Consider the following 24895-nt stretch of genomic DNA (forward strand, 5'->3'; position numbering starts at 1 on the left):
TGAGGAGGTATTACATGCATGTCTGCACGCTGCAGCTGAAATGCAAGGATGAGACAGCATGCCCAAGTCTGATAATGTGCTGCTAGGCAGTTTTGTACACTAAGCTGATCCATGTGTCTTGGAGAATGCAGTCTGGTGACACGTGTAGCAGTGCTTACAGGTTCATTACCTGTACAGGCAACAAACGTAGTCCCCAGGGGGCTTCAGAGCATTTCACTGAAGGTATTGCATGCGTACCCAATGAGCTTAATGAGACAGTCATTAAACACTGTGGTTTATTGTATACTAGCTTTTCCTTTTCAGCTTTACTAAACTGAAGTGTAAAAGTAGTTTTGGATATTTTTAAGTAATATTATCAAGATTCTTTTCAAAATAATTATTTGGTGGAGGTTTTTTTGTTGAAGCACAGTCATGGTTAGACACAGCAAATTAATGGAAAGAACCATCTCACCTCAAGAATATTTCCATAGTTGTAAGGAGCTTGTTAGGACTGTTCAAACTCCTGGATGATGTTTTTAAGCCTTCTTACTTCTATGTTAATAGAAAAATACCACCATGACTACACAGTCTGCTTTTTACACATCAAAAACATTACTTGTTTTAAATTTATGATGCACAAGTAATCAGAAAAGAGGGGGAGTATAAAATTCTGGAATTAGGAAACAGCTTTCAGTATCTGAGTTCTTATAATCCATTTGCATATGAATGACACCTATCTGTCTTATTCTATTTGGTTTTCATATGCCTAAAGTGTTTAGATATTTTTTGCTGCTTTTAAAGAATTCATATTGATACAAAACCTCAATACTGTTAGCTGCATGTATGTACATACACACACACATATTGCTGTTGAACAGTAAGTCTCCAGGTGAGGATAATGATATGCCTCATTTCAGTCATTTCTTTGGACTACATTTACTTTCAAAATGTAAGAAATAGATTTTTTTTTTTTTTTTAAAATGAGAAATGTTCTCTACAGCAGTAGAAAATGGGTCAAGCCAGAGCCACTTTGTCTCAGGAGAATCATGAAGCTATTTGAATATCTAGCTTTTAAAATATATTTTAAAATATATTTTAGAGCTTTATTTAATACACACTTGTATGTATACATATATTAGTTAATGAGTTAGTGGTGTTTAGTAAGCTGTATCATTTTGAGTTTTTCTCTCTTCTTTTGAAGCATGTGATCATATTTCAAAATACTGCCTCTTGCTACCCTTATAAACACTCCAGAGAATAACATCCATGCTAAAATTGAACACAGTAATCCGGTCTGCAAAGTCAATCATTTTATTTATCACCCTCTATTGCAGGTTGAGCTTCTTTCCTGTTCCCTTTTCCACTGGGCTGATCTCAATTTTGTTTCACAGCAGTATGAAACATTTACTAAAAGATGGAGGATAATTACTATAGAAAATGAAATGTCTCTTTGATACTGCTTGAGAAGTCTAGGTTGCTGACACTATAGGCAAAAGCTAGAAGGAAGGCTAGAGGGGAAAAGAAAGTTACTGCTTGCATTATTTCACATTCTTGTGTGAGCAAGCAACAGATAAGGTTTGTAGCTTTTGATTCAGATTTGATGGCTTTTGTAATGCCATTTTCTAAAAAGCTTTATAGATGCATGTCATCTGTGCCTTCATTTCTTTTTCTCAGATGACAATATTTCCTTGTATTTCATACAAAAGGTAAAGGGTATCTTTATTATCAGACTGATTGAATTTCCAGTCACTCAGAATATTAGTGTCAGGTATGTTGAAATATGTTAGGAACCATCATATTTAAGAAGATTGGGAATTATATTTTTTCAGGTTTATCTTACCCTTGTTTTCCTACTGTGATATCACTTAAGAAACAGTAGTATATGTTTGTATATAGCTGAGGCTACAGCAGTACAAAGTTCTTTCCCTAAAAAGCAAAGTAATGACCTTTTCACCACCCAAAAATTGACAGGTTTTTACTGTTTGTCTTCCTATTCTTCCCTTGATCTACCATACAAATTGGTATGAAATGGTTATGAGGTCAAATGAGATTTTAAAGGGGACTAGTAAGAAAGTTAGTATACTGAGATGAGGAAGAACTGTGAAAGAAAGGCAAAGGGAACCAAGAATAAAAGAGGAATGTGACTTTAACAATTAAGTTGATCTAATCTGCAGCAAGAAAAAACCAACAATGTCCAGACGCTTACTGCTAATGTAACTAGTATTATTTTCCATATGTGTTACCATGAAACATTATGTCCTAGTTTACAACAGGCTTCCTAGAGAAGTGGTCAGTGCCCCAAGCCTGTCAATGTTGAAGAGGCATTTGGACAATGCCCTTAATAACACGCTTTAACTTGGTCAGCCCTGAACTGCTCAGGGACTTGGACTAGAAGACCATTGTAGGACCCTTCCTACTGAAATAGTCAGTTGGTGTAGGGGCACTTCAGCTGGGCTTTCAGCCATGTCACCTTTTAGACACACACACCTGTTTTCCTAATTTTTTAATGGAGTTTTGAAACAGTACTGCATTTTGCCATGTATTACTTAAATCAAAATTCTATTTTAAGCACTATGGGATTAACTCACTTTGTTTTTATGTCTGGCTTGCATTACATTTATTCTTAAGCCAGTTCTTAAAACAGGAGAAAAAGGCATTAGAAAAATTATGCCTCTTATATTGAATGGCATGGTTTATTTGTGCATCTTTAGCATTTCTTATGTCGCTGTAACCATTGATAGAGTATTAGTAAAAACTGTGAAAAACTGAGAAAAATGTCTATTTAAACATGACATTGGGTGTTTCCTGCTAACAACAGAATAATCTGACACAACTTTAGCCATGGCTGTTTGTGGCTGCCATGGCAGTTTACTGGCTGCTGCTTTCAGTAAAATGGCAGATTTCAGTCTCAAAATGAAGCACATAGCAGTACCACTGTTGGACTAATTTAAGAGTGTTAGTAAATTGCCCCGACATTTGCCATAATGGCAGAGATAGCTAGCTCATAGGAAAAAAAAATCATAAGGCAATTTTATAATTAACCCAGATGATTTGACATCCTTTGTTGAGAGGTACTGAAAATGCTAATTACACGAAAAATTCTGGATTACAAATGCATGTATGCAAATTGCCAGCTATGATTACTGACAGTTATAGGATATTCTTTAATATGCTTCTTAAAAAAGGGCCTTTACCTTTGCACAGCTGTTTTACTGATTCACCAGATGTGGACTCCAGGTGAGGGTTAGAGAATCTGGGCAAAGATTTTCTTCTGAAACTTAGTTCCTTTTGAGGAAGTGGATGAAAAATAGAGAAAGCTAGTATTCCCAGAAAAGGCTGAGCAAGAGTTTCTTCCACAAAATGAATTAAAAATACTCCAGGAGTGATGCTGATATTTTCACTAAGGTCATATAGCCTCTTAGGAACACAGGTAAGGTTTTAGGCACATGGAAAGGTTCAACTAGCAGGGGCTTTAGTGATGACTTGTGTAGGAGGAGGTCATGAGCTACCAGACACAGACAGCTTCATCTGAAGCTGGTATGAACAACCTCTCACATGCCACAACTTCTACCAGCCAGAGCAGCATGCAGTGCCTCTTCTCAAAGATATTTGAGGCGACAACTGCTTATGGCCAGAGGTGTTTCTATGGATTAATGTCTAATTATGTGGCAAACCTGTAATTCTGTGCATATGACTGGATATGTGAGCAGCCATCGTTGCCTATTCAGTTGTAAAGTCATTATACAATTAGAAGAAGATGTCTGAATAAAACAGTGGCTGTACAGTAGGCCATTTGATAGAGAAAAAGCTATGAGTCCCAATAAAAGAATGGGGAAAAAAAGAGCAGTCTCGGTCAGTTGAATTGACCTGGCAGGCTGCATCTGGTCTGCAGGTAATGTCAGGAAGAACTGTGACTCTGTGAAATCCTTGAACTGTAGTTTCTTCATTATCCTTCCACAAGTGCTGAACAATTCCCTGCCATGGTTAGAACTGTATGCATTAACAAGTTTCACAGAGTATCTGGGTGATACTGAGGTCCCATTGAAAACTTAATCACAAAATACCATTTATTTGAACAAAGACAGGTGTGTTAAATTTACTGAAAGGGAAGTGGTTTGTTTATACTATGTGAAGTATTTAACCATTTAAAATACTTGAAAAATGCATTTGCTTTTATTTTACTGTATTGTGTAGTTATCATTCCAGGAGTATGTTAGTTACTTCTGACAATTTCTTTCAATCTTGATACATTTTATAACTTCCTTAAGCTTTCAAGGCTAAAATCTTCTGCAACCATCTAACCACTGATTTAGAAGAAAACAAGTGTTACTGTATCTGTATGACCTTGTCTGAAAATTCAACCCACTGCATATTAATAAAAAGAGCATGCATTGTACTGTTATTGTTAGTACCAGTTATTTCTAAATCTTCTTTAAAAAAGCATTTTTCTGCATTCACTAATACTTGGATAAACTTAACTGTTATTCTCAATAGTGATACAGAAGACTGATAGAACATAATGTTAATGTAATCATAAATGAGAACTTCCAGTGCTCTGATAAAATGTGTTATATATTTCATGCTAAATTTAAGATAGAATTGATGTCAATTAGTGTTCTGTATCCACCTTGTCAACAAATGTTAACTTCTAGAGCGCTTACCAGGACTTAAAACTACCGCACTTAAATAATTATGATTCTGAAAAGAGCAAATGACAGTATAAGAAATAGGAAAAACATAAAGCTATCAATATCAAAATAAGTATATATAGGCTCCACACACCTTGTCATTTACTTAGTGACTGGGATCGCTGAACAAGTTGGGGGTTGTGGGGTGGGGTGGTGGTGGTGTAGTACAGGTGTGCACATGAATATGTAGAAATCCTGCTCTTCACTTTTACAAGCCAGGAAAAAAATTAAATGTAAGATTGTAAAATAAAATTAAATATAACTGATTACATTTATACTAGTCTTAAAATAGGTTACTAAGCCAGAAACACACTGTCTGAATATCTGCCAGGAATAAAGTCTAAACCTCTCTACTTTTTTTTTTTCTTTTCTGTACCATTTTGTATCTTTGTTGATTAAGGAGCAAATGGCAGGCAATTTTCAGGGTGTTACCTATTCATATGTAGATAGGGTGGTCCCCTGAAAGTAATTTTTTAAGAAACCAAACTGATCAAACAAAGCTTTTGAACAGAAAAAAATTTCTTTTGTCACAGAAAAATGGCTTATATTTAATGAGGTTAATTTTAATGTACATTTATTATAGTGTAAAAACATAGATGATATTGCACACAAATTGTAATTCTATAATATTCTCTATAAATATGTATTTTTTTAAAAAATTGGCATTTAATAGCTAGCTGCAGAATGAAATGTTGAAAGAACAAGTCTGATACACAAACAACATGCACAATACCAAAAGTCAGAAAGTACAAAAAAATGCCTGTTATAGATAAGTGGTTATAAATAAGAAAGCCAAAGAGAGAATAAACCCATGGGCTTCTAATGAATTTTATTATTTTGTTCTTTCAGTGTTGCTTAGTCTTTTAGCTGTTCTTGTATCACATCAGATTTATAAATTCTCAGAAATTATTGGTAAAAATAATTGGTTTTAACTGTAAACACTGAAATAGCCTTGAGGGTACATTATTATCACTCTGTATTCTCTAATATGATAAATGTTTGTATAGTATTACATGGGGTTTATATCTGATTATAGACAGCATAATATTTTTATTGGCTTCTAATGAGAAACTCCTAATGAGAAGCCAAAATTTCTGTATTTAATAAGTAAAATAGGTGATAGGTATAATATCCTGTCATTAAAGAGGACAGCTGAAACACCCACTGGTCCTGTCATGCCCAAGGACCTGCTTCCAAAGCCAATTGCTTCCCAAGCTGCCACAGCACTCGCATGACTGTACATAGTCACAGCCCAAACCCACAATCCAGCTAAAAGCCATTCTTTGAGAATACAGGAGCAGATCAAATAAAAGGAACAATTCCAATTAAGCTCTGTCCTGCAAGAAATAATGGTCATTTTTAGTGATCTTTTTATTTTTTATATGATGGCTGTCATTTAGATTTATGGCTCTTTTTTCTTTCTCTCTTTATGCAGCTGTTCCACGCACAAGTGATACGCAGTGTAGCTCAGTGCCAGAGCCTAGGTATGGAAGGAGAATTGGCTCCGAGTTTTCAGCAGGCTCTGTTGTTCGATTTGAGTGTAGTCCTGGCTATCTGCTACAAGGCTCAAAAGCTATCCGATGTCAGTCTGTACCTAATGCCTTAGCTCAGTGGAATGACACAGTACCAAGCTGTGTAGGTAAGCAATTACATTCAAGTCATCTGTTCTGTCACACATGTGTCTGAATGCGAATTCAGAAACTGTTTGAGAAGACAGTGTTTAACACATATTTTCACTCTCCTTCGATTAATATCAGTCATGCTCAGTTTAAAAGATCAGTTTTCCATATCAAAAAGTATTTGAGCACCAGGTGGCTGCTAGGCAGTATAGTGTGTTATATAATGACAGATGATATGAGCAAGTGTGATGCACATTTTCTTGAACATTCATTATTTTCATGACTCATCTACAACTTGAAGTACAGGACAGAATTTAATTCTCCAGAACTGTCTTTACCTGTTTTATTACACAGTACTTGTATATTTCTATGATGCATAGGATGATGATTTCTTTTTTGAAGTAGAAGCATAGTTTACATTGAATAATGATAGAATTCTGAAGTGTAGATAATTTTCTTCATTCTGTCAACAGACCTGCAATGGGATAATGTTTAGCACTTCAATTTTTTTTTTTTTTTTGGTAAATGTTGGAAGTTTTTCTTCTCTTCCCTCTTTGAATTTATATCCAAAAGTCATTGATAGTCACAGGAATTTATAATTAGAATGTTCTAAAAATAAATGTAGGTGTCCTATTTTTTGTGTATTCTGGTTTTTTTTGTTTAGTTCTGTTTTCTTGAACCTTAAAGAAGCAATTGCATGTACAGTAAAAATATTTAATGTACCACACTGCTTTACCAGCTAGATCCAATATGGGAACTATCTTAGGCTGTGGGTAAGTTCACATGATTTCTGTCAATCATGACTGTTTAATGTTATGTCTTTACAGTTTGTTGTTACTCTCAGGTAAGACATGATTAGGCTGTGCTGCTAAGCTGTTCTAGGCTGCACATACTCAAAATGAAGTTCACTTCTGAATTGTTTATTCATGCAGGTTGTAACTTATGCTTGATATCGTTTGTGTATTTTAGATAACATTGCTTTCTAAGTTCAGTTCATTGCTTCACGTCTATGTGTTTACGCTACAAAAGGGAATTATTATAATTGGTTTAGTAAAATTGTTACTACTTTTTCTGTTCTCTGAAGTGGCTTAGATTTTATAATAATTCATGATAATACTTTCTTTCAGTGCCATGCAGTGGGAATTTTACTGAGCGGAGAGGTACTATTCTTTCACCAGGTTACCCTGAACCTTATGGTAACAGCTTGAATTGTGTGTGGAAAATCATAGTGACTGAGGGATCAGGTATTCAGGCAAGTCTATATTCTGTCAAGTATGGAATATTAAGTACTTTGTGGTTCAGTTTGAGAAGTAATTTTTTATTTCTCTACAAGTGTCAGAAAATAGAAGTTAGTGCAATCATTTTTGGGGGGTACTTGAAGTATCTGTGCTTTTATTTTCTCAGTATGGTTCTTTGATTAGCTTTATTGTATGTTACTTATTTTTACAAGGGGGTATGAATGAGAAATGGTTAACAAGCAGCTTTCTTAACTGTGTAGAATACTGATAGCATGTCCTGGTCCTTCAATCTGGTGTGCAAATACCAGCCCTTTCTAGCTGCCAGAATGTCACTGAGGCACTTGAGAAGTCTGCAACTGTCTGGATTATCTGCTCATTTAGACTTTGAGTAGTTATTTATAATCATGCAACATATGTGCAAAATCAGTTTTACTTACCTAATGTCATATTTTCTAAAAGTTATGACAACTTAAAAAGTGAATGTTAATGTTTTATTTACATTTTTTCCACTCAGTTTTTTTTTCTTTGAATCTGCTTATGTTATTTTCTTTGGGACATGCTCTCTTTTTATTTTGTTGTTTCTAGAACATTTAAAAACACACATGGCTAGTTGGTTTAAAAAGTTTTGTGATGGTGTTTTTTAACAGATACAGGTCATCAGCTTTGCCACTGAACATAATTGGGACTCTCTTGAAATATATGATGGTGGAGATCTGACAGCACCGCGTCTTGGGAGCTTTTCAGGTGAGGATATGACATGATTTAAATATACAGTTCTATATTTAGGTGTGTGAGATGTGTCTGTATGTTTGCTCACACATATAGACAGGGAGTATATCTGTATTGCATTGTTTGTGATATCATTATGAAACGTTCTCATTTTCAGGAGGAAATTTCAGGTGATGTAAATGTGTCAATATTCAAAATCAGAGAGGTTTTCAGAAGAAAATGTAATACCAAAATGTTTAGCTTTGATTAGTGGGATTTAGGAGATAATACTTTAAAAAAAAAAAAAAAAAAGCGCACCTTTCTTTTATTTTACCTACTCATCTCATAGAGAAGATACAGTGATATAAATTGGTACTGGCATTCCAGGAGCTTCCTTTGATAGCTTTAACTTAGTTTATCCTTGTTAGCCTCCCTTTCTCAGAAAAAAGATGAAGTATTCAGTATTCATCCAAAGTCACCAGACCTCAGAGCACAAAACAAATGACTACAACTGGGACATAACAAACCATGTAATTCATTGTTTTACATGTACATCAGGCATATATAGTTCTACTCCTTTTCTATGAGACAGTTTCTATAGAAAGAGCATGTTCTATAAACGAAACCAAGAGAAAGAGATAGTTCATATAAGATTAAGTCATGAAAAATATCCTAGATTCATGAGCTCTTATCACAAGCCTGATCTGATTCTGGTGTAGCTAAAGCATTTTGTGGAATTTTGCCACTCTGGTAACTTCACAAACTTTTGAAGTATAAATGTATATTGGATTATGTAGGGAAATGAATGATCAACTGAATAAATTAACTCCCTATTGTTTATTCGGATATTGAATTAAATAATTTGAAGTTACACCTCAAAATTTAAATATTAAAATATGTTGTGAGTTAACTTTAGTAGGCAGCTCAGCCCCACTCAGCTGTTTGCTCACTCCCACACAGTGGGATGGGGTAGAGAATCATAAGGTTAAAAGTGAGACAACTCATGGATTGAGATATAATAGGTAAAGCGAAAGCTTGACATGCAAGCAAAGCAAACCAAAGAATTTATTCACTGCTTCCCATCAACAGGCAGGTGTTCAGCCACATCCAGGACAGCAGGGCTTATGCATAATGGTTGCTTGGGAATAGGAATGCTATAACTGCCAGTATAGGATGCCCTTCCTCTTTTGTCCCACAGTTTTTATTGCTGAGTATGATATCATATGGTATGGGATATCCCTTGAGTCAGTTGTGATCTGCTGTCCCAGCTGTGTCGCCTCCCAACTTCTCATGCACGCCCAGCCTACTCACTGGTGGGACAGTGTGACAAACGGTGGTCTTGATGCTTGCTGTGCAAGCACTGCTCAGCAATAAGGAAAACATCCCTGTATTATCAACACTAGTTTGGTCACGAATCCAAAGCACAGCACCATGCCAATTACTATGAAGAAATTTAACTCTGTTTCAGCCAGACCCAGAGCAAAAGGCTGTAACATTTTATATTAAATGCTAGTAACTATGCGGTATATTAAATTGGCAATGGAGAAGAATGAAATTATAGAACTTAATCAGCTTTAGCAGGTGAAATATTAGGCAAATAGATTGGACACGTTGGATAAAGAACTGATAAAATGATCCATTTAACAATATTCCATTTAACAATACTCAAGATTCAAAACACTTTCTTATTCTATACTGAAAGTGTGTCATTTTGCTTTAGCTTAAAAGCCTTCCTAATTTCCATGGAAACTGGAAAAGGCAGGGGTTTTGTATTATAATTATTTCATTGGGGATAGAGTAGTACAGCTTTATAGTGGGTTTATGTCTTCTGTATAATGAATGTCAGATTTAAAGTGAATAATTGTTTTGTGTTTGGGAAAGATCTAATGAAGAATATGTAAACATAACATGAAATCTGCTGTTCTCAGTATTGAACCAGTAATGTGACATTGAAACTGAATTCCAGGCATAATTTCATAGGTGGTAAAATTCAGAAGGTATCATTTCTCTCTTGCTAAATCTTGTACAATAACATTGTCTTCTGATTCACTCTATGAATTCATTTATCTTCTAAACATGCATTCAAGATATACAATTACTAAGAAGTTACTAAACTGTGCTTCTAAAATATGGAGTTGATTTGGAAAACTTAATTCACTGGAGTCTTGTTTCTTAAGGAAGACTTAACAAAGCTAGGCAACTATGCCATTTCCTTGTGTCAGGGCACAGTGGGGGCCAGCAGCTCCCTGAAATTGGGTTGCCAGGAGACATAAGGATGCTCTGGGGTGGCAGGGCAGGCCCTAGCAGCCAGGGCCCATCCCCCCACCCCAGCCAGAGGCAGGGCATCTGGGGGACACCAGGTCAGCCCCAGTCCCAGGCATGGGGCATCTCTCTGGGGACTGGAACAGGCTGAGGCCGGGCTGGGATATAGATCTAGCTTGATGGGCCCAGCTTGATGGACCCCATGGCTGGGCTGGGCAGGGCAGGGCGGTGGAGAGCTGGAGACTAGCCCTGCTGTGGCATTACTGGGGGAGGGACTGGCATGGGGTCCTGGGCCATGGGCACAGTGGGGACAGGCAAGCCCCAGGGGGCTGGGCAGGGCCAGTAAGGGCTGTCTACTAGAGCAATCTGAGCCCTTATATATTTTCTTGTCCTTTTTGGATTAATCCTGGTGTCATCTTTCATTAGTGAATGGCAAAAATGTTAGGGCATTTCTCTTCTTTTTATGCTATGGTAATGTTTATGATGTGAGGATGCTATTTTAAGGGAAAGTGATAGAGGCTTCAAAAACAAAGTCGTTACAAAAATCCTGATACCATGTGTTAACAGATACAAAGATACCTTGTGCTTCTGTCTTGGTGGCAGAATCTTTTTTGTACAGGATTTTTGTACAGCCACCCTAGACAGAAGCTGCTGTGGCTGGGACTGGTGTGTTAAATGCTAAGAGGCATTATCTCCAAGCATACTTTTGTCGCATGCAATGGAATAGTGAGCCAGGTAGTTTCCTGTGCCTAATAGTGACAGGTGATGCCTTTTTGTCAGCAAACTGCTTCTTTTTAAGGCCAAGTTTCCTAGCTGACTCTAGACAGTGTTGAGAGACGTTCAGAGTAAACGGAAAACAATAAAATTATTTTTGCTTTCAATAGTACAGGTTCATCAAAGTAGTGCTGATGGCTCATGAGCTGCTGTAGCATTTACAGAATACATACAAGTGTAGCAGGTTTTTGATTAATGAATGAAGCTTAGTTGCCTTACCAAATGTTTGAATGAAACAGGATCATTTATGAAAGAGAGAATTAATTCTTTTCATATTATTACTAATAAATTTTACAATGAGTAAACATGTTTCCAAGTTTACATAATAAAGTTATACCTGGAATATTTTAATAAAATTAAGGGACTGGGTGAACAGATCAACTCTTAATTCTCTCAATTGGGAAAGTCACAGTTTTTACAAACAGAATAGAATTTTACTTCCTATATTCAGAAGAAAAAAAATGAAAAAAAAAAAAAGCCAAGCCATAACTGGAATTGATTTTTCTCCTGTGGAGGTAATATACTTCATTGTTCATTTGGAAAAGTGATTTAAGTTCCCTGTTTTTCAAAACCCATTTTGATTTCCAAAAGCAGGTGAATTTATTTAAAAATATGTTAAAGAAAAAAGAAGTTTCATTAAATGTTAATCAGCTTATGTGCATGTGAAGTTTATCAAGTGTTTGATCTTCTGTGCTTGTCCTTAACAGCCATGGTCTCGTATTTTCCACTTCCTCAATCTAAAATGGGTATATTCCTTCCAATAATATTTTTCTCTTCTAAAGCCTGCATTCATTATAAGGCTATGAAATTGTCAACTGAATTTAGAGATATTTTGTCCTTATAGCTAAGCAATGGAAGTACCTACATAAAGCCTGTCCCTTAAGCCAATAAGTCAAAACTTGTAAAACTCGAATAAATGTCAGGCACCCCATGAGTATTTTTAAATATGCTGTGCTGCCAATTGTGTCACAGAATGGAATTATGGGAGAGTGGAAATTCCTGGGATGAAAGGACAGAAATTCATTAATATGCCAAAGTCTGTCCTGTACTACTTAGTGAAGGTTATAGACACAGCTGAGTGAGAGGATATTCTTGACAAACAAGTCACTTTTTCCTGAAAGTATTAAACCTAAACTTAAGTGAGAGATCATTTTACTTAAGACACAGAAATGAGCAAAAAAGTGGAACAAGCCAGAAAAGCAGCAGTATTTTAGCATATCTAGCTTGGGACCGGTGCTTCACTGGACTATGGTATATTCAAGCTAAAAAAAAAGAAAAGAGAGAGAAAGACTAAAAAGCTACAGCTCCATCTAAAATTGTAAATGCAGGTAACATCTGACATTCCTTTACGTATGTATATGTACTTAAATATGCGTATATACATGTATAGGCATATGCAGAGAAAGCATACAAATACAGCAGTCACTGAGGTTGACATCTGAACAATCTACTTTTATGATGGTAGTATAATTTAGAAATAAATAAGGTAAGAATGTGATCCCTGATCTATGTTTGTGCTAATCCAAGAAATGTGGAAAATTACCATTAATCTCCATTCTTTGTGATAAATTTCTTGGATACCTAGACAGCCTTTCCCATTTGCAATGTAATGTTCATGTCTGGAATGAGATACATTGCTCCTAGTTGTCATTGCTATTGAAAAGGATAGAGTACATAAATTTCTAAAATAAAATCATAATTAAACTTAAAGTAAAAAAAAATTGTCCTCATTCCCTTGTAAGCCTTTAGGGAGGCAAACATGCACTTACTGCCTCCTAAGAGTGTTCCTTGTTTTGCAGATTACAGCTTCTCAATCAAGAGGTTAAGTTGTCAATCAGACTCCAGTATCCTAACGTGGTATCCATCTATATGAGTGTTAGATGTCTACCATGGAGGTATCTGCACCTAAGCTGCTATTCATGAAATCTGTTCCTGCCTTTTAATTATTGTTTCTTTCTATTGACGATAAAGGAAGTCCAAAACATCTAGGACACTGTGGACACATCTGGTCACCACACTAAAATGTATCTTCCATGCTTCATATACCCAATCCAAGAAGAAGCAGATGTTGGCAAGTGGTCAGTAAAATTTCAGTTAGATCATAGAATCACTGAATAGCCCAGGTTGGAAGGGACCTCAAAAGATCATCTGATTCCATCTCTTTGTGGAAAAGGGAGTCTGGGTGAGATTATTTAGCATCTTCTCCAATCGCATCTTAAAAACCTCCAGTGATGAGGACTCTACCGTGTCCCTGAGGAGATTGTTCCAGTAACTGATAACTCTCACTGTAAAAAAAATAATCTTTCTTATATTTAAAGTGACTTGTAGTCATTACACTTACCTTCTTCATGTGGCTGCCTGTGAAAGAAGAGCCTCCATCCTCTCTGTAGCTGTCCTTTAAGTACTGAAACACAGTGATGAGGTCCTCCTTTGAGCCTTCTCTTCTTCAGGGAGAAGAGACATAACTCCTTCAGCCTTTCCAAATAGGGCAGGTTCTCCAGCCCTTTCATCATCTTCATGGCTCTCCTTTGGGACCCTCTTCCAGTCTGTCTGTGTCTTTCTTGAATTGTGGGGACCTGAACCGGACATAATACTCCAGGTGCAGCTTGATGAGTGCTGAGTAAAGTGGGATAATCACACCTCTATCTCTCCTAGTAATGCCCCTCTGGATGCAGCCTGGGAACCTATTTGCCTTTGCTGCTGCATCAGTGCACTGCTGGCTCATGTTCAGTTTGTTGTCCATTAGGATCCCCAGGTCCTTTTCAGCAAGGCTACTCCACACCCACCACAGATCCTAGCCTGTACTGGTCATTTTGGCTATTCCAACCCAGGTGCAGGACTTCACACTTGTTGTTGTTAAACTTCATACTGTTCTTGCTAGTCCACTCTTTCATCCAGTCCAGGTGTCTCTGTAAAATGGCTGACACGTCAAGCTCACTGCTCAGCTTAGTGCTATCAGTAAACTTGGTGAGGGTGCTTTCAATCCCATAATCCAGATTACTTATGAAGATGTCAAAACAGTGTGGGGACCCATATCAGTCCCTGGGGGACCCCACTTGTGACAGGCTGCCAGCCTGAACTATGTACGCCATTGAATGTGGCAATTATGAGAATTAAAATCTCTAGCTTCATTTATTTCTCACAATACAATAGGATATAATTTCTCATCTTACTGAGTATCACCCTCTAAGGAATTAAAAAACTGGTGTTAAATGTTAGCAGATCCTACGAAGGAACAGAACTGCCAGAAGAACACTTTAGTTCCATGAAGAGTATAATCATTCTGAGTCAACATCCTCATCCTTACAGAACAGACACCTTAAACATCCTTAAATAAATTTCAAATTCCATATGGATACTGTGAAAAGTCTTTCCTCCAGGAAGATGTTTCACTATTTTCTGTATTCCATGGTAAGTATTGTGTGATGTGAATGCTGTGTACTGTTTGTGAATTTCCATACTTGAAGCTTCCATGTCAGACCTTCCTTAAAGGGCAACCTCTCATCTTTTAGCTCCTCACCATTTATCTCAAGATTTTGCTTAATACAGTTTTAGGTTTAAAAGTATTTACCATTTCCTAGTTTAGACTGTAGACTTATGAAGGTAATTCTTTCCAGGGTTTCTTTTTAAGCCCGAGTTTCAAGGTCATAACTAGTCTGCTCACAGCTACTACAGAAACAGCAAATGCCCCATAGGAAATGAAAATATTTCTTATGCAACCACCGTTGAAGTTCATTACCTACTTGATACTGTCTTTGAGGGCAATCATAGAAAATCATGTAATTTTTAGCCTCAGTAGGTGTTCCAGCTTTAGACAGTAGAATATGAGTTACGTAGTATTCATGTGGTAACAAAGAAACATGTGTTGGACTTCTCAATGCTAGTGGCAAAGAACATGTCCCGGGTGAGTGAGAAGCTTGTTGTGTAGCACACACTGGAGTCCATGGCACACAGTTTTATAATAGCTATTTCAATTAGATAAAGCTAGCATGTGGTGGGGGGTTTTGGTTGTGTGTTTTGGTTTTGGGTTTTGGGGTTTTTTTTAATGTGTTGCACCTGCTTCTTCATTTCCTGTCATACCCTCAGAATTAGGACAAGCGGTTGAAATATTATTGTGGGAAGATGTGGAGTGGACACAAAGAAAAAATCTGGATGGCTCTTTTCTGTACTGTAGTTTTTTTATATGTGGAAAAAAGTCAAATGGCAGTTAAGCTTGTTCTCATAATCAAATCCTTTCCTTACATGATTTTTTTTTCTAGTTATGCCTCTTTTTTCTGTCCAAGTCAATAAAGTTTCATCTGAACATGATGGGATCTTGTTTTATTGTATGCACATAGCCTTTTAGTATCATGACTTGTGATCACAATTTTCTTGTCGGCTGAGGAGAAAACAAGGCATAACATAGCAGTAAGTTTGAGATTTCCATGCCTATAATGAGAAATAAATGAACCCGTCTGATTCAATCCTGGTGATGTCTTTTCAGTATAAAACTGATATATCAGCATGCTACAGTTTATTCCATAACTTATTTTTCTAGGTACAACCGTGCCAGCATTGTTGAATAGCACCTCCAATCAACTTTATCTGCATTTTCATTCTGACATTAGTGTGGCAGCAGCTGGTTTTCACCTGGAATACAAAAGTAAGGCTACTTGTTTTTTTTACGTTTGCTCAGGAAAGATGCATGTGAAAAGGGAAAGATAGAATTTATATTCTTTTTGGTTTTTTTTTTTTTGTGGTTTCTTTTTCTTCCCTGACTACAGAAGTCTACTCAGTGTGAATTGATATAAGTGATATCTATTAAACTGAAATTTTAAATTAAGTGCCATTTCAACTTGCTGTAAACCAGCTTTCAAAAATTAGCTACATATAACAAATTAACCTGCCAATTCAGAAAAAAACATTTTAAAGATGTTTAATTATGGTGTGGTATTTTTTTTTTAACTTATTTCAGCTTAGTTCTGAAACTTGGGTAACAAAAAAAAGTAAGAGTTAGTTTCACTTTTTGTAAATAGATGAAACCAGAACAGATAACACGTTTTTTCCTATTCATACATGTATATGTTTGTTTCTTGGTGTTTTTCCTTTGCTTCAAATTCTTTTCCCTCAACAAATTTCTGTAATTAAAAAAAATAATAAAAAACTTGTAATTCCACAGCTACAAGAAAACACTACAGTTATCTTGGTAAATTGTTGGCAGTATGAACGAAATAACTGAAGAAGCTTAATGGCAAATTCTGCTATATATCAACTTTATGAATGTTTTGTGAGCAGCTTGGCTCTAGAATACAAAGGTCTGCTGTTATCAGCATCAATGGATGACCTCACATAATCATATTTAACTCAAGCATGCATGCTTGTATTATTACCTCTCTCAAAAACTTCAAGTACTATAGAATATACACATGTGCTTGCATTGTTTTGCTTTTAACTGGAAATAAGTATTGCAAAGAATATTCTAGTCTTCTAAAAATCAATGTGTTGATGATTTAAATCTGATGAATGCTTTGATGGAGGTCACAAAGTACATCCTCTTTAATTTTTGAAAATGAACATGCTCTATTTTCTTAAAAATGGCATTCAAGATTTTTTTGTGAAAATTGAGTTCATTTTTTTATTACATGCATTCCAATATTAATGTCTAAAACTGTTCATGTTGTTATTCGTCTTTTTAAGAAGTACATATAAGTAAATACATGGATGATTTTTAGTAAGCTCTATTTAGGATTGAGATTAAAAATTGTAAATAAAATATGAATATGTACAGAATTTTTAAAGGCTAGATTTTCAGCTCACAACAAAGATTTTAATCTAAACATAATCCACAAAATAGTTTTATGTTTTCATTTGGTTTCCTGTTTATTTCAAGCATTCATGTGCAAGCATGTTGTAGGGTTTTTTGAATAAAAAACATTCTAATGGTGATGTAGCATAAAAATATGATTATTACTACTGCAGGTATTTTTTTAGAACTTACTGTTTTGACAAGTTTATGATTTTCTTTTTCTGGGGAGCCCTCCTCCCGAGTTGGTCAGTCTTTTTTCCTCCTCAAGCCTTTCACCTTAACCTGCAGTGAAAGTATAACTCCATAGGAAATATAAAGAAGCACAAATTTATTCTAGGAGGTTGCTGCACAATGAACATTTTGAAGCTCATTTTTTTGTATTTTACTGTATCGGTTTTATTATCTCTGTGACTCCTGGTAAAAATGTGTTCTGTTAAGAAGTAAAAAAGTGTTTGGGAGCATGCAAGGTCACTTAGATTTATGCTTTTGTTTGTCTCCTAATTGCCAGTTCCACAACTGTGCTCTGTTTAAGTGTCTATTGACTTCAGTGGTGCCAATATTTCAAGGCCAGGTTTTTTTAGAAGTGCAACTCAGTACAGGTCAAGGTAGTAACATTCAGCATTCAAAGCTTAGTTAACTTCTCTCTTGATAGGCTGGCAGGAAAGAATTATTTCCTTTCTTAGGTGGCTATACAGTCTCTGCAGGGCTAGCAGGAGTGCCTCTGTGTGTGTCTCTGAATACAGAAACTGAGCAAATCCCCACAGCAAGAATTTGCTGTTTTATATTGAGCAGTCACCTTTTTAGATCAAGAAAGAAACAGAGAAGGAAGTACTCTTCTGTGTAACAAGATGCAGATATTGCTAGTGTTTGATTATGAATTCTAAAGCCTGTGATCATTCAGTCACCTAGCATTTGAGGCAGCATTGGAAAAATAAATACCTTTGGTTCAGAAGTCAATGTAAAAATTGGCATAAAAATGTCCTTTTCTTGAGGGGTTCTCTTACTAAAACAAACACAAAAATATGAAATGGTATGTTAAACATCAGATCAGATACTTGTGATAAAAGCAAAGAAAAAGGAGGGCTAGATTCATAGTCTATAAATAAAATACTTTGCAGCTGAAGCATTCATCTGTAGTGTAAGAGGCCTCAGCTCGGTTCTTTCATCATCTTAGAGAAATCTGAATGTCTTAGTCATAGCAGGGGTCCTCAATATCTACTTTTAAGGATGTTCTACTTAATAAGACAAACTAAGCAGCTGTAGAAGGATTTGTATCAGCATTCTAATTACCAGGAAGAACGGTCATTTTTTTCAGGTTTAGCTTAATATTTAAACATTTTGTAAAAAGTGGCAGAGCACTAAAAACAGACCAGTGTTGTGAGGACAGAGGCGTCTGTTTAATGTATATATTTAGAGGAGAGCTTGACTTGAATGGATGTAGGATGTAGGCAACTGGTCGCAATACTTAAGCGGATACATGGTTTTCAGCTCTTGTTCAAGTACATGTGTTAAAAGTTTATAGAATGTAATTACAGAAGAGAACTTAAGAGTTTGTAGCCTTTGCTGAAATTCTCTGTATACCTCTGTGATAAGGGTATTCTTATGAGTAGCAGCAATGTGGATTCAAATCATTGCAGGTAATTAAGGCCTTCTCTCTTACTTTTTTGAAGTTGTCAGTAGCCTGCTTTGCAGGAATCCGCTCTGTTGTCATCTTTCAGTTTGTCTTCACTGAGGACAGAGGAAAAGCAATGGATTCTGGACCCTGCACTAAAGAAAAGGCTTCTTCCCCCTTCATCAGTTCTACTGTTTATTGTAGCACTTCTCTCTTATTTTATGTAGTCACAACAAAAGAAAATGTAGTCATGTAGAAAAAATAATATTTAAAAGGTGAATAAAAAATTTCCACAAAGATTTATGTAACACCTCTTTCATTTCCTGTACAAAAAGCAAGCTGAGGGGACAGAGTAGGTTAGAGAGAGGAAGACAGAGCAAAAAATTGCTGGGAAATATTGTCAATAAGTAAGAGCTAGTATCAGCATAGAGTCATTTAAAAAATGCAACAGAATTATGACAGTTTATATGAACTGAAAAACTGACCCTTAGTTTTGTAAAAAAAAAAAAAAGAGAGAGAGAAAGAAGTAATAAAAAATGACAACAACATAATCATGCAAGCAAACCAGAATTAATATGTATTTCTATACTTTAAAAGTCTCCAGCATAGCACTTCAGGAACGTAAATGCAGAGATTTAGGTATTTAATGTTGTTTTACCGATCAATATACAAGGACTTAATAGAGAAGAAAGACTCCAAAAGGTAAATTTTAACTAGTTCTCAGAGCAGTAAAATTGGTGGGCATACTTTTTGTTTCATTTTCAACTATGTCATGTTATTGTTCTTTAAAGTATTTTGCAATAGCAATTTGGTAGGTCTTCTGTGACCCTGATTAAAATTTAGTGATGATTTCATTTGAAGTATTCAGTTTATACTATGCTTTTTTTCTTATTTGGTAATGCCTTTATGAATACAAATGTACTTCTATATAGTTCCTGCTCTTTTGTGGAAAGGGGATAGCTTTGCTTATGAAGTTGTTTTCTTGAGTATTCAGTTCCTGTCAGTCAAAACAAACAATAAAAATTCCCAGTTGTTCTGGTTTTTCATCAGATTTCAGGGAAGTCCACAGAGATTGTGGCTTAATTTTAGATTCCAGAACAACAAACCAAAATACTAAACTTCGTGGCTACATACATTCCTCATGGAATACAGCCTTAGAGTTCTTCTCCAGCTATATGTATATATTTCCCAGTTAACATTAATGGAAATTGTATGCATGCATCAGAGGACACTGGATCCTTTGATACGTTATCAGTTTAAAGGTTTTTTGAAAGACAAAAAGCTATCTGTCTTTGAAATTGTGAAAGCTGTAATACTTTTTATAAGGCAAAAATTTTGCAAATCCTCATTTCACATTGCATATTTTATTTTATTTTGGGAACCAGTGTTTAGTCCTAAAACATTCCTTTTAGCGATGTCTCTTTTTCTTGGCCTCTCAATTTGCAGGTTTTTTCTATGTATGTCTTTATTTTCATGGGAAGGATCTGGGCATTCTGCTCCTACAAACCTAAGTTCGTATATAATCTAAGCAGTGCATATGTTCCCTTTATAGCCTTCAAAAAAACCCAAGTCTTCCAGTGAATAGTATAATGTTATTTACTTTAAGATGTTTTTGTGTTAGGCATCAAGAATGTAGGTATGAGTTGGTTGTCCAAGTTGAGTGGTCATACTCAGTTATGTTTGATCATGTCAATGATGACTTAGATGTTTTTGTATGTCCTTTGTTTCTTTGGGGAGAGGGGTGGTATTTGTTTTCAAAGTCAGATACACACATCCCCTCAAAAGAAATTATTGCTCAGTGTCTTAGAAAAATTTCATTTGGGTCATATAATTGTAAGTACTGTTAAAAACCACTGAATGGCATTCTTTCTTGTTTTCAGAAAGGCTGTAGGTTTTAAACTGGTTGCAGTAACCTATGATGAGAAAGCAGTAAAATTTGCAACAGATAATGGTAGAAAAGACAGAAATTAGTCATTTGACTAATCCTTCATATGCATTATTTTTCCTCCAAAACTGTGGTAGAATAAGTAACATAATTATTTTCAAAACCACCAGCAAGTCCAATGAAAATGTGCTTTGTTGCATTTCTAATATATACAACAGTAGGAAGAATAAATATTCCTGATATTTGATTGTACTCATTTTAATCTTAATGAAGAAAGGAAGCAACTATCCGAATGGTATGGTTTAGAAATGTACCTGTTCTAATTCAATTGCATTTGTGGGCACTCATGATTCAAGCTTGGTCTTAAAATCTCATTTATTAATTCAGTAGTAGTTTCAATATTTTCTTTAATATGCAAACAGACAAAAAAAACCCTCTGGAAACAATGAGTATTCGCTCATATAGCATGCTGCTTGAACTTCTCAGTTGAAGTCAGGTTTGTTTTAGCAAGAACTGAATATGTGATGAATATAGACACGTAGGTTTAGGCCACTAATGCCTGTAAGTATATGTGTGAATATATCCAAATGTAATGATTAGAATTAAAATATTTCAGTAAAAATCCTGATGTATGCAATCAGTATTTTAATAGTGTCATCTAGCTTTATTGCCCTGAACTAGGATAGATGGCACAATTCAGCATCATTCTTTTTGTAAGCTTTTGTTTTACTGCTATACAAATCTGATGTAATATGTGTGAAAACATAAGCTTAATTTTAATTACTGTCTCCTTTTTTGAAGCTTTTCTATTGCATGTTTTAAAGTACTAAAGTTTCTCAGGAGCTGAAATAAAGGACTGGTAAGGGGACTAGAGAACAATGACTATCTTTTGCAGTACCTCTCTATGATAAAGATCTCTAATAAATTCAAAGACAAAACCAGACTAGCAGAGAAGATGTATTCTTCTAAGTAGCATATTGATTTTTGTAGGTCCAGATTAAGGTCCTTCATGCAATTCAATCTTTAATGAGGCTCTTCAGTGCAGCAATCTTTTCTTTTTCCCTGTGTTAAAGCAGGTGTGAATCATAAAAATGCCATTTTTAATTTAGCAGGTCCTGATCCTATCAGTATATCTATACGACTTACTATCTGTTGACATGAATCTGATCCCTCTTGCAGTAATTCATTTAAATAAGTGCATTTTTTAGGCTACTGTCTGAAGCATGCAGTTTTGGAAGGGACAGCTTGGGTTTTCATATATACCATCATCAAAATGTAAAGAACAACTCACTCCAGCTTGATGTTTGTAATATAATAAAGAACAGGATGTTTTGGTTAGCCACATAGGAGTGGGAGGGAGGAATGCAAAAAAGCAAGCCGGATGACTTCTGGTAAACCTGTCAAGAAATTCTTGTGCTGTTCAGTTTGCAACTCTCTGAAATAGACACTAATGGGCATTCACATTGTCAGATATGCCAGCAAAGATTTTCTTTCAGCAGCAATGGCAGTGATGCTTGGACAGAATTTGAGGTAATTGTAAGCATGTATATAATTATGTAAGGGAGGCCTATTTAGCTTAAGGCACAGTGGAGACAGGAAAGTATTTAGGAGGCAGTAAGTGGGAGAAGGTCAGGAAGAGGGTTGTAATTCTTGACATTGATGTGCTCTCCTGTACTCCACAGCAGAAGCTGAGCTCTGAAGAGCATGCGCCAAGCAATCCTTGTTCTTGTTTGATTGCTTGGACTTGACATTTAACATGTTTTCCCTTTATTACTGACTGGTCACATCCAATCTAGCTTAATGTGTTTCAGAGTCTTGAATATTTAAGTTCTCTAGTATGTCCCCGGATACCAGAATTTGTTTGCTTTCTCTCGTGTTCTTTAGATTTTTGGACTGGTTCTTACCAACTAGTTATCTAACTAAACTAGGCTAGTATTATGTAAGCACAGAATCATAGCATCACAGAATGGTCTGTAAGGGACCTCTGGAGATCATTTAGTTCAACCCCCTGCTAAAGCACGTTCACCTAGAGCAGGTTGCACAGTCAGGTCCAGTTCTCAGTCCACCTCACTGTCCACTTATCTCACCCACATGTCCTGAGCTTGCCTATGAGGGTGTTATGGAAGACAGTGTCAAAAGCCTTGCTGAAGTAAAGGTAGACAACATTCACTGCTCTCCCCTTGTCTACCCAGCCAGTCTTTCCATCATAGAGGGCTATTAGATTGGTCAGGCATGATTTCCCCTTGGTGAACCCATGTTGACTGCTCCCAGTAACCTTTTCCTCCAGATGTTCAGAGATGACCTCCAGGATGAGCTGTTCCACCACCTTTCCAGGAATGGAGGTGAGGCTGACCAGCCTCTAGTTCCCTGGGTCCTCCTTTTTGCCCTTTTCAAAGACTGGGGTGACACTGGCTTTCCTCCAGTCCTCAGGCACCTCTCCTGTTCTCCATGACCTTTCAAAGGTGATGGAGAGTGGCTTAGCAGTAACATCTATCAGCACTTGGGCGTGCATCCTATCCGTGCCAATGGATTTGTGGGTGTCAGTTTTGCTTAAATGATTTCTAACCTGATCCTCCTCAACCAGGGGAAAGTCTTCCTTTCTCCCCACTTCCTCTCTTGCCTCCAGGCTCTAGGATACGTGAGGGCCAGCCTTGGCAGTGAAGGCTGAAGCAAAGAAGGCATTCAGTAACTCTGCCTTTTCTGTTTCCTTCATTACCAGGGCACTCATCATTCAGGAGCAGCCCACATTTCCCCTAGTCATCCTTTTCCTACTGATCTACTTGAAGAAACCCTTCTTGTTGTCCTTGACCTTCCTCACCAGATTTGATTCCAAATGGATCTTAGCCTTCTCATTGCCTCCGTGCATGTTCTGACAGTGTTCCTATATTCCTTTCAAGTGGCCCATCCCTTTTTCCACATCCCATAAAATTCCTTCTTCTGTTTGAGTTTTTCGAGAAGCTCCTTGCTCACCCATGCAGACCTCCTGCCCCCTTTGCTTGATTTCATACTTACAGGGATGCACCTATCTTGAGCTTGGAGAAAGTGATTCTTGAATATCAGCCAGCTCTCTTGGACCTCCTACCTTCTAGAGCCATAACCCATGGGATTCCTCCAAGCAGGTCCTTGAAGAGGCCAAAGTCAGCTATCCTGAAATCCAGGGTTGCAAACCTACTTACTGCCCTGCTTCCTCCATATAGGATCCTGAACTCCATTATCTCATGGTTGCTGCAACCAAGGCTGCCCCCAACCTTCACATCCCCAACCAGTTCTTTATTTGTGAGTACAGGGTCCAGAAGCACACTTTCCCTTGTTGCCGCCTCCACCATCCATGTAAAAAAGTTATCAGCAATGCTCTGCAGGAACCTCCTGGACTGTGTGTGCCCAGCTGTGTTGTCTTTCCAGCAGATGTCAGAGTGGTTGAAATCTCCCATGAGAACCAGGGCCAGTGGTTGTGAGGCTACCTCCAATTGGCTGTAGAAGGCCTCGACTTCTTGTTCCTGATCAGGTGGCCTGTAGTATACACCCACAACAGCCATGTTGGGCTGCCCTTTAATCTTTACCCATAAGCTTTTGACTCATTCTGCATCCACCCCTAGGGAGAGCTCGACAAATTCCAGTTGCTCCCTCCCTTAATGTTTAAAATTATGGAAGATGAGGATTCAGAATAGTATTTGCTTCTGTTTCCAACTTTCTCTTTGTTTGGGGGAAAGTAATATTGCTTCCTAATGTCAGGTATATCAAATAAATTAAATTATGAGTGGGTTTTGCATACTATTTGGTGATATTCTGATATAATATTCTATATTATAAGTTTCGTCATCAGACCAAAGAAGTAGTATGTACAAAGTATAAGCAGCTAGCAGAGAGACGTTTTTACTGAATTATTAAAATCTGTTAAAGGTAAAATACATAGTGTAATACCATATATAACAGTTGCAGAGAAAATAACTTTGAAGATTTTCTTTTGATCTTAGTCTAAGTTATGTATGCTATTTAACTAATGATAGAAAGCCCTATATTACAAACACATTATTAGTATCGCTATGCAGTTACTGTTATAAAACTGTTTATGTGACTCAGAAAAATCTGCAAAAGAAACTTTATTCATACACATCTAGAGTCTGCAGGCCTGTAACTGTCAACACACAGGAGTGCTGAGTTCAACCAAAACAGAACTTTATTGGTGACAGAAAGTGAACCTCAAATTTATAGTCACAGAATTCAGCAAGTACATTGCTATCTATAAGCAATTTTGTCACAATGTCTTTTTTTGGTGCTATTTTATTTAATAATGGTGAGTTTGGTGCAGACCTATTTAAATTTTAACTTCTATTCAAGAGTGAGA

General features: G+C 36.5%; 1 protein-coding gene across 1 annotated transcript in view; it reads left to right on the plus strand.

Moving 5' to 3' along the window:
* The window catches only part of CSMD1 (CUB and Sushi multiple domains 1), a 1210323-nt gene that overhangs the window by 1019695 nt on the left and 165733 nt on the right, over nucleotides 1–24895 (plus strand). The window contains exons 34-37 of the mRNA XM_056344568.1: nucleotides 6103–6306; nucleotides 7414–7538; nucleotides 8172–8268; nucleotides 15806–15910. Coding sequence (XP_056200543.1) covers nucleotides 6103–6306; nucleotides 7414–7538; nucleotides 8172–8268; nucleotides 15806–15910 — 531 coding nt within the window. The remainder of the gene's footprint in view (nucleotides 1–6102; nucleotides 6307–7413; nucleotides 7539–8171; nucleotides 8269–15805; nucleotides 15911–24895) is intronic.

Source organism: Falco biarmicus, chromosome 6 (assembly GCF_023638135.1).
Source record: "Falco biarmicus isolate bFalBia1 chromosome 6, bFalBia1.pri, whole genome shotgun sequence".
In the NCBI taxonomy this organism is placed as follows: Eukaryota; Metazoa; Chordata; class Aves; order Falconiformes; family Falconidae; genus Falco; species Falco biarmicus.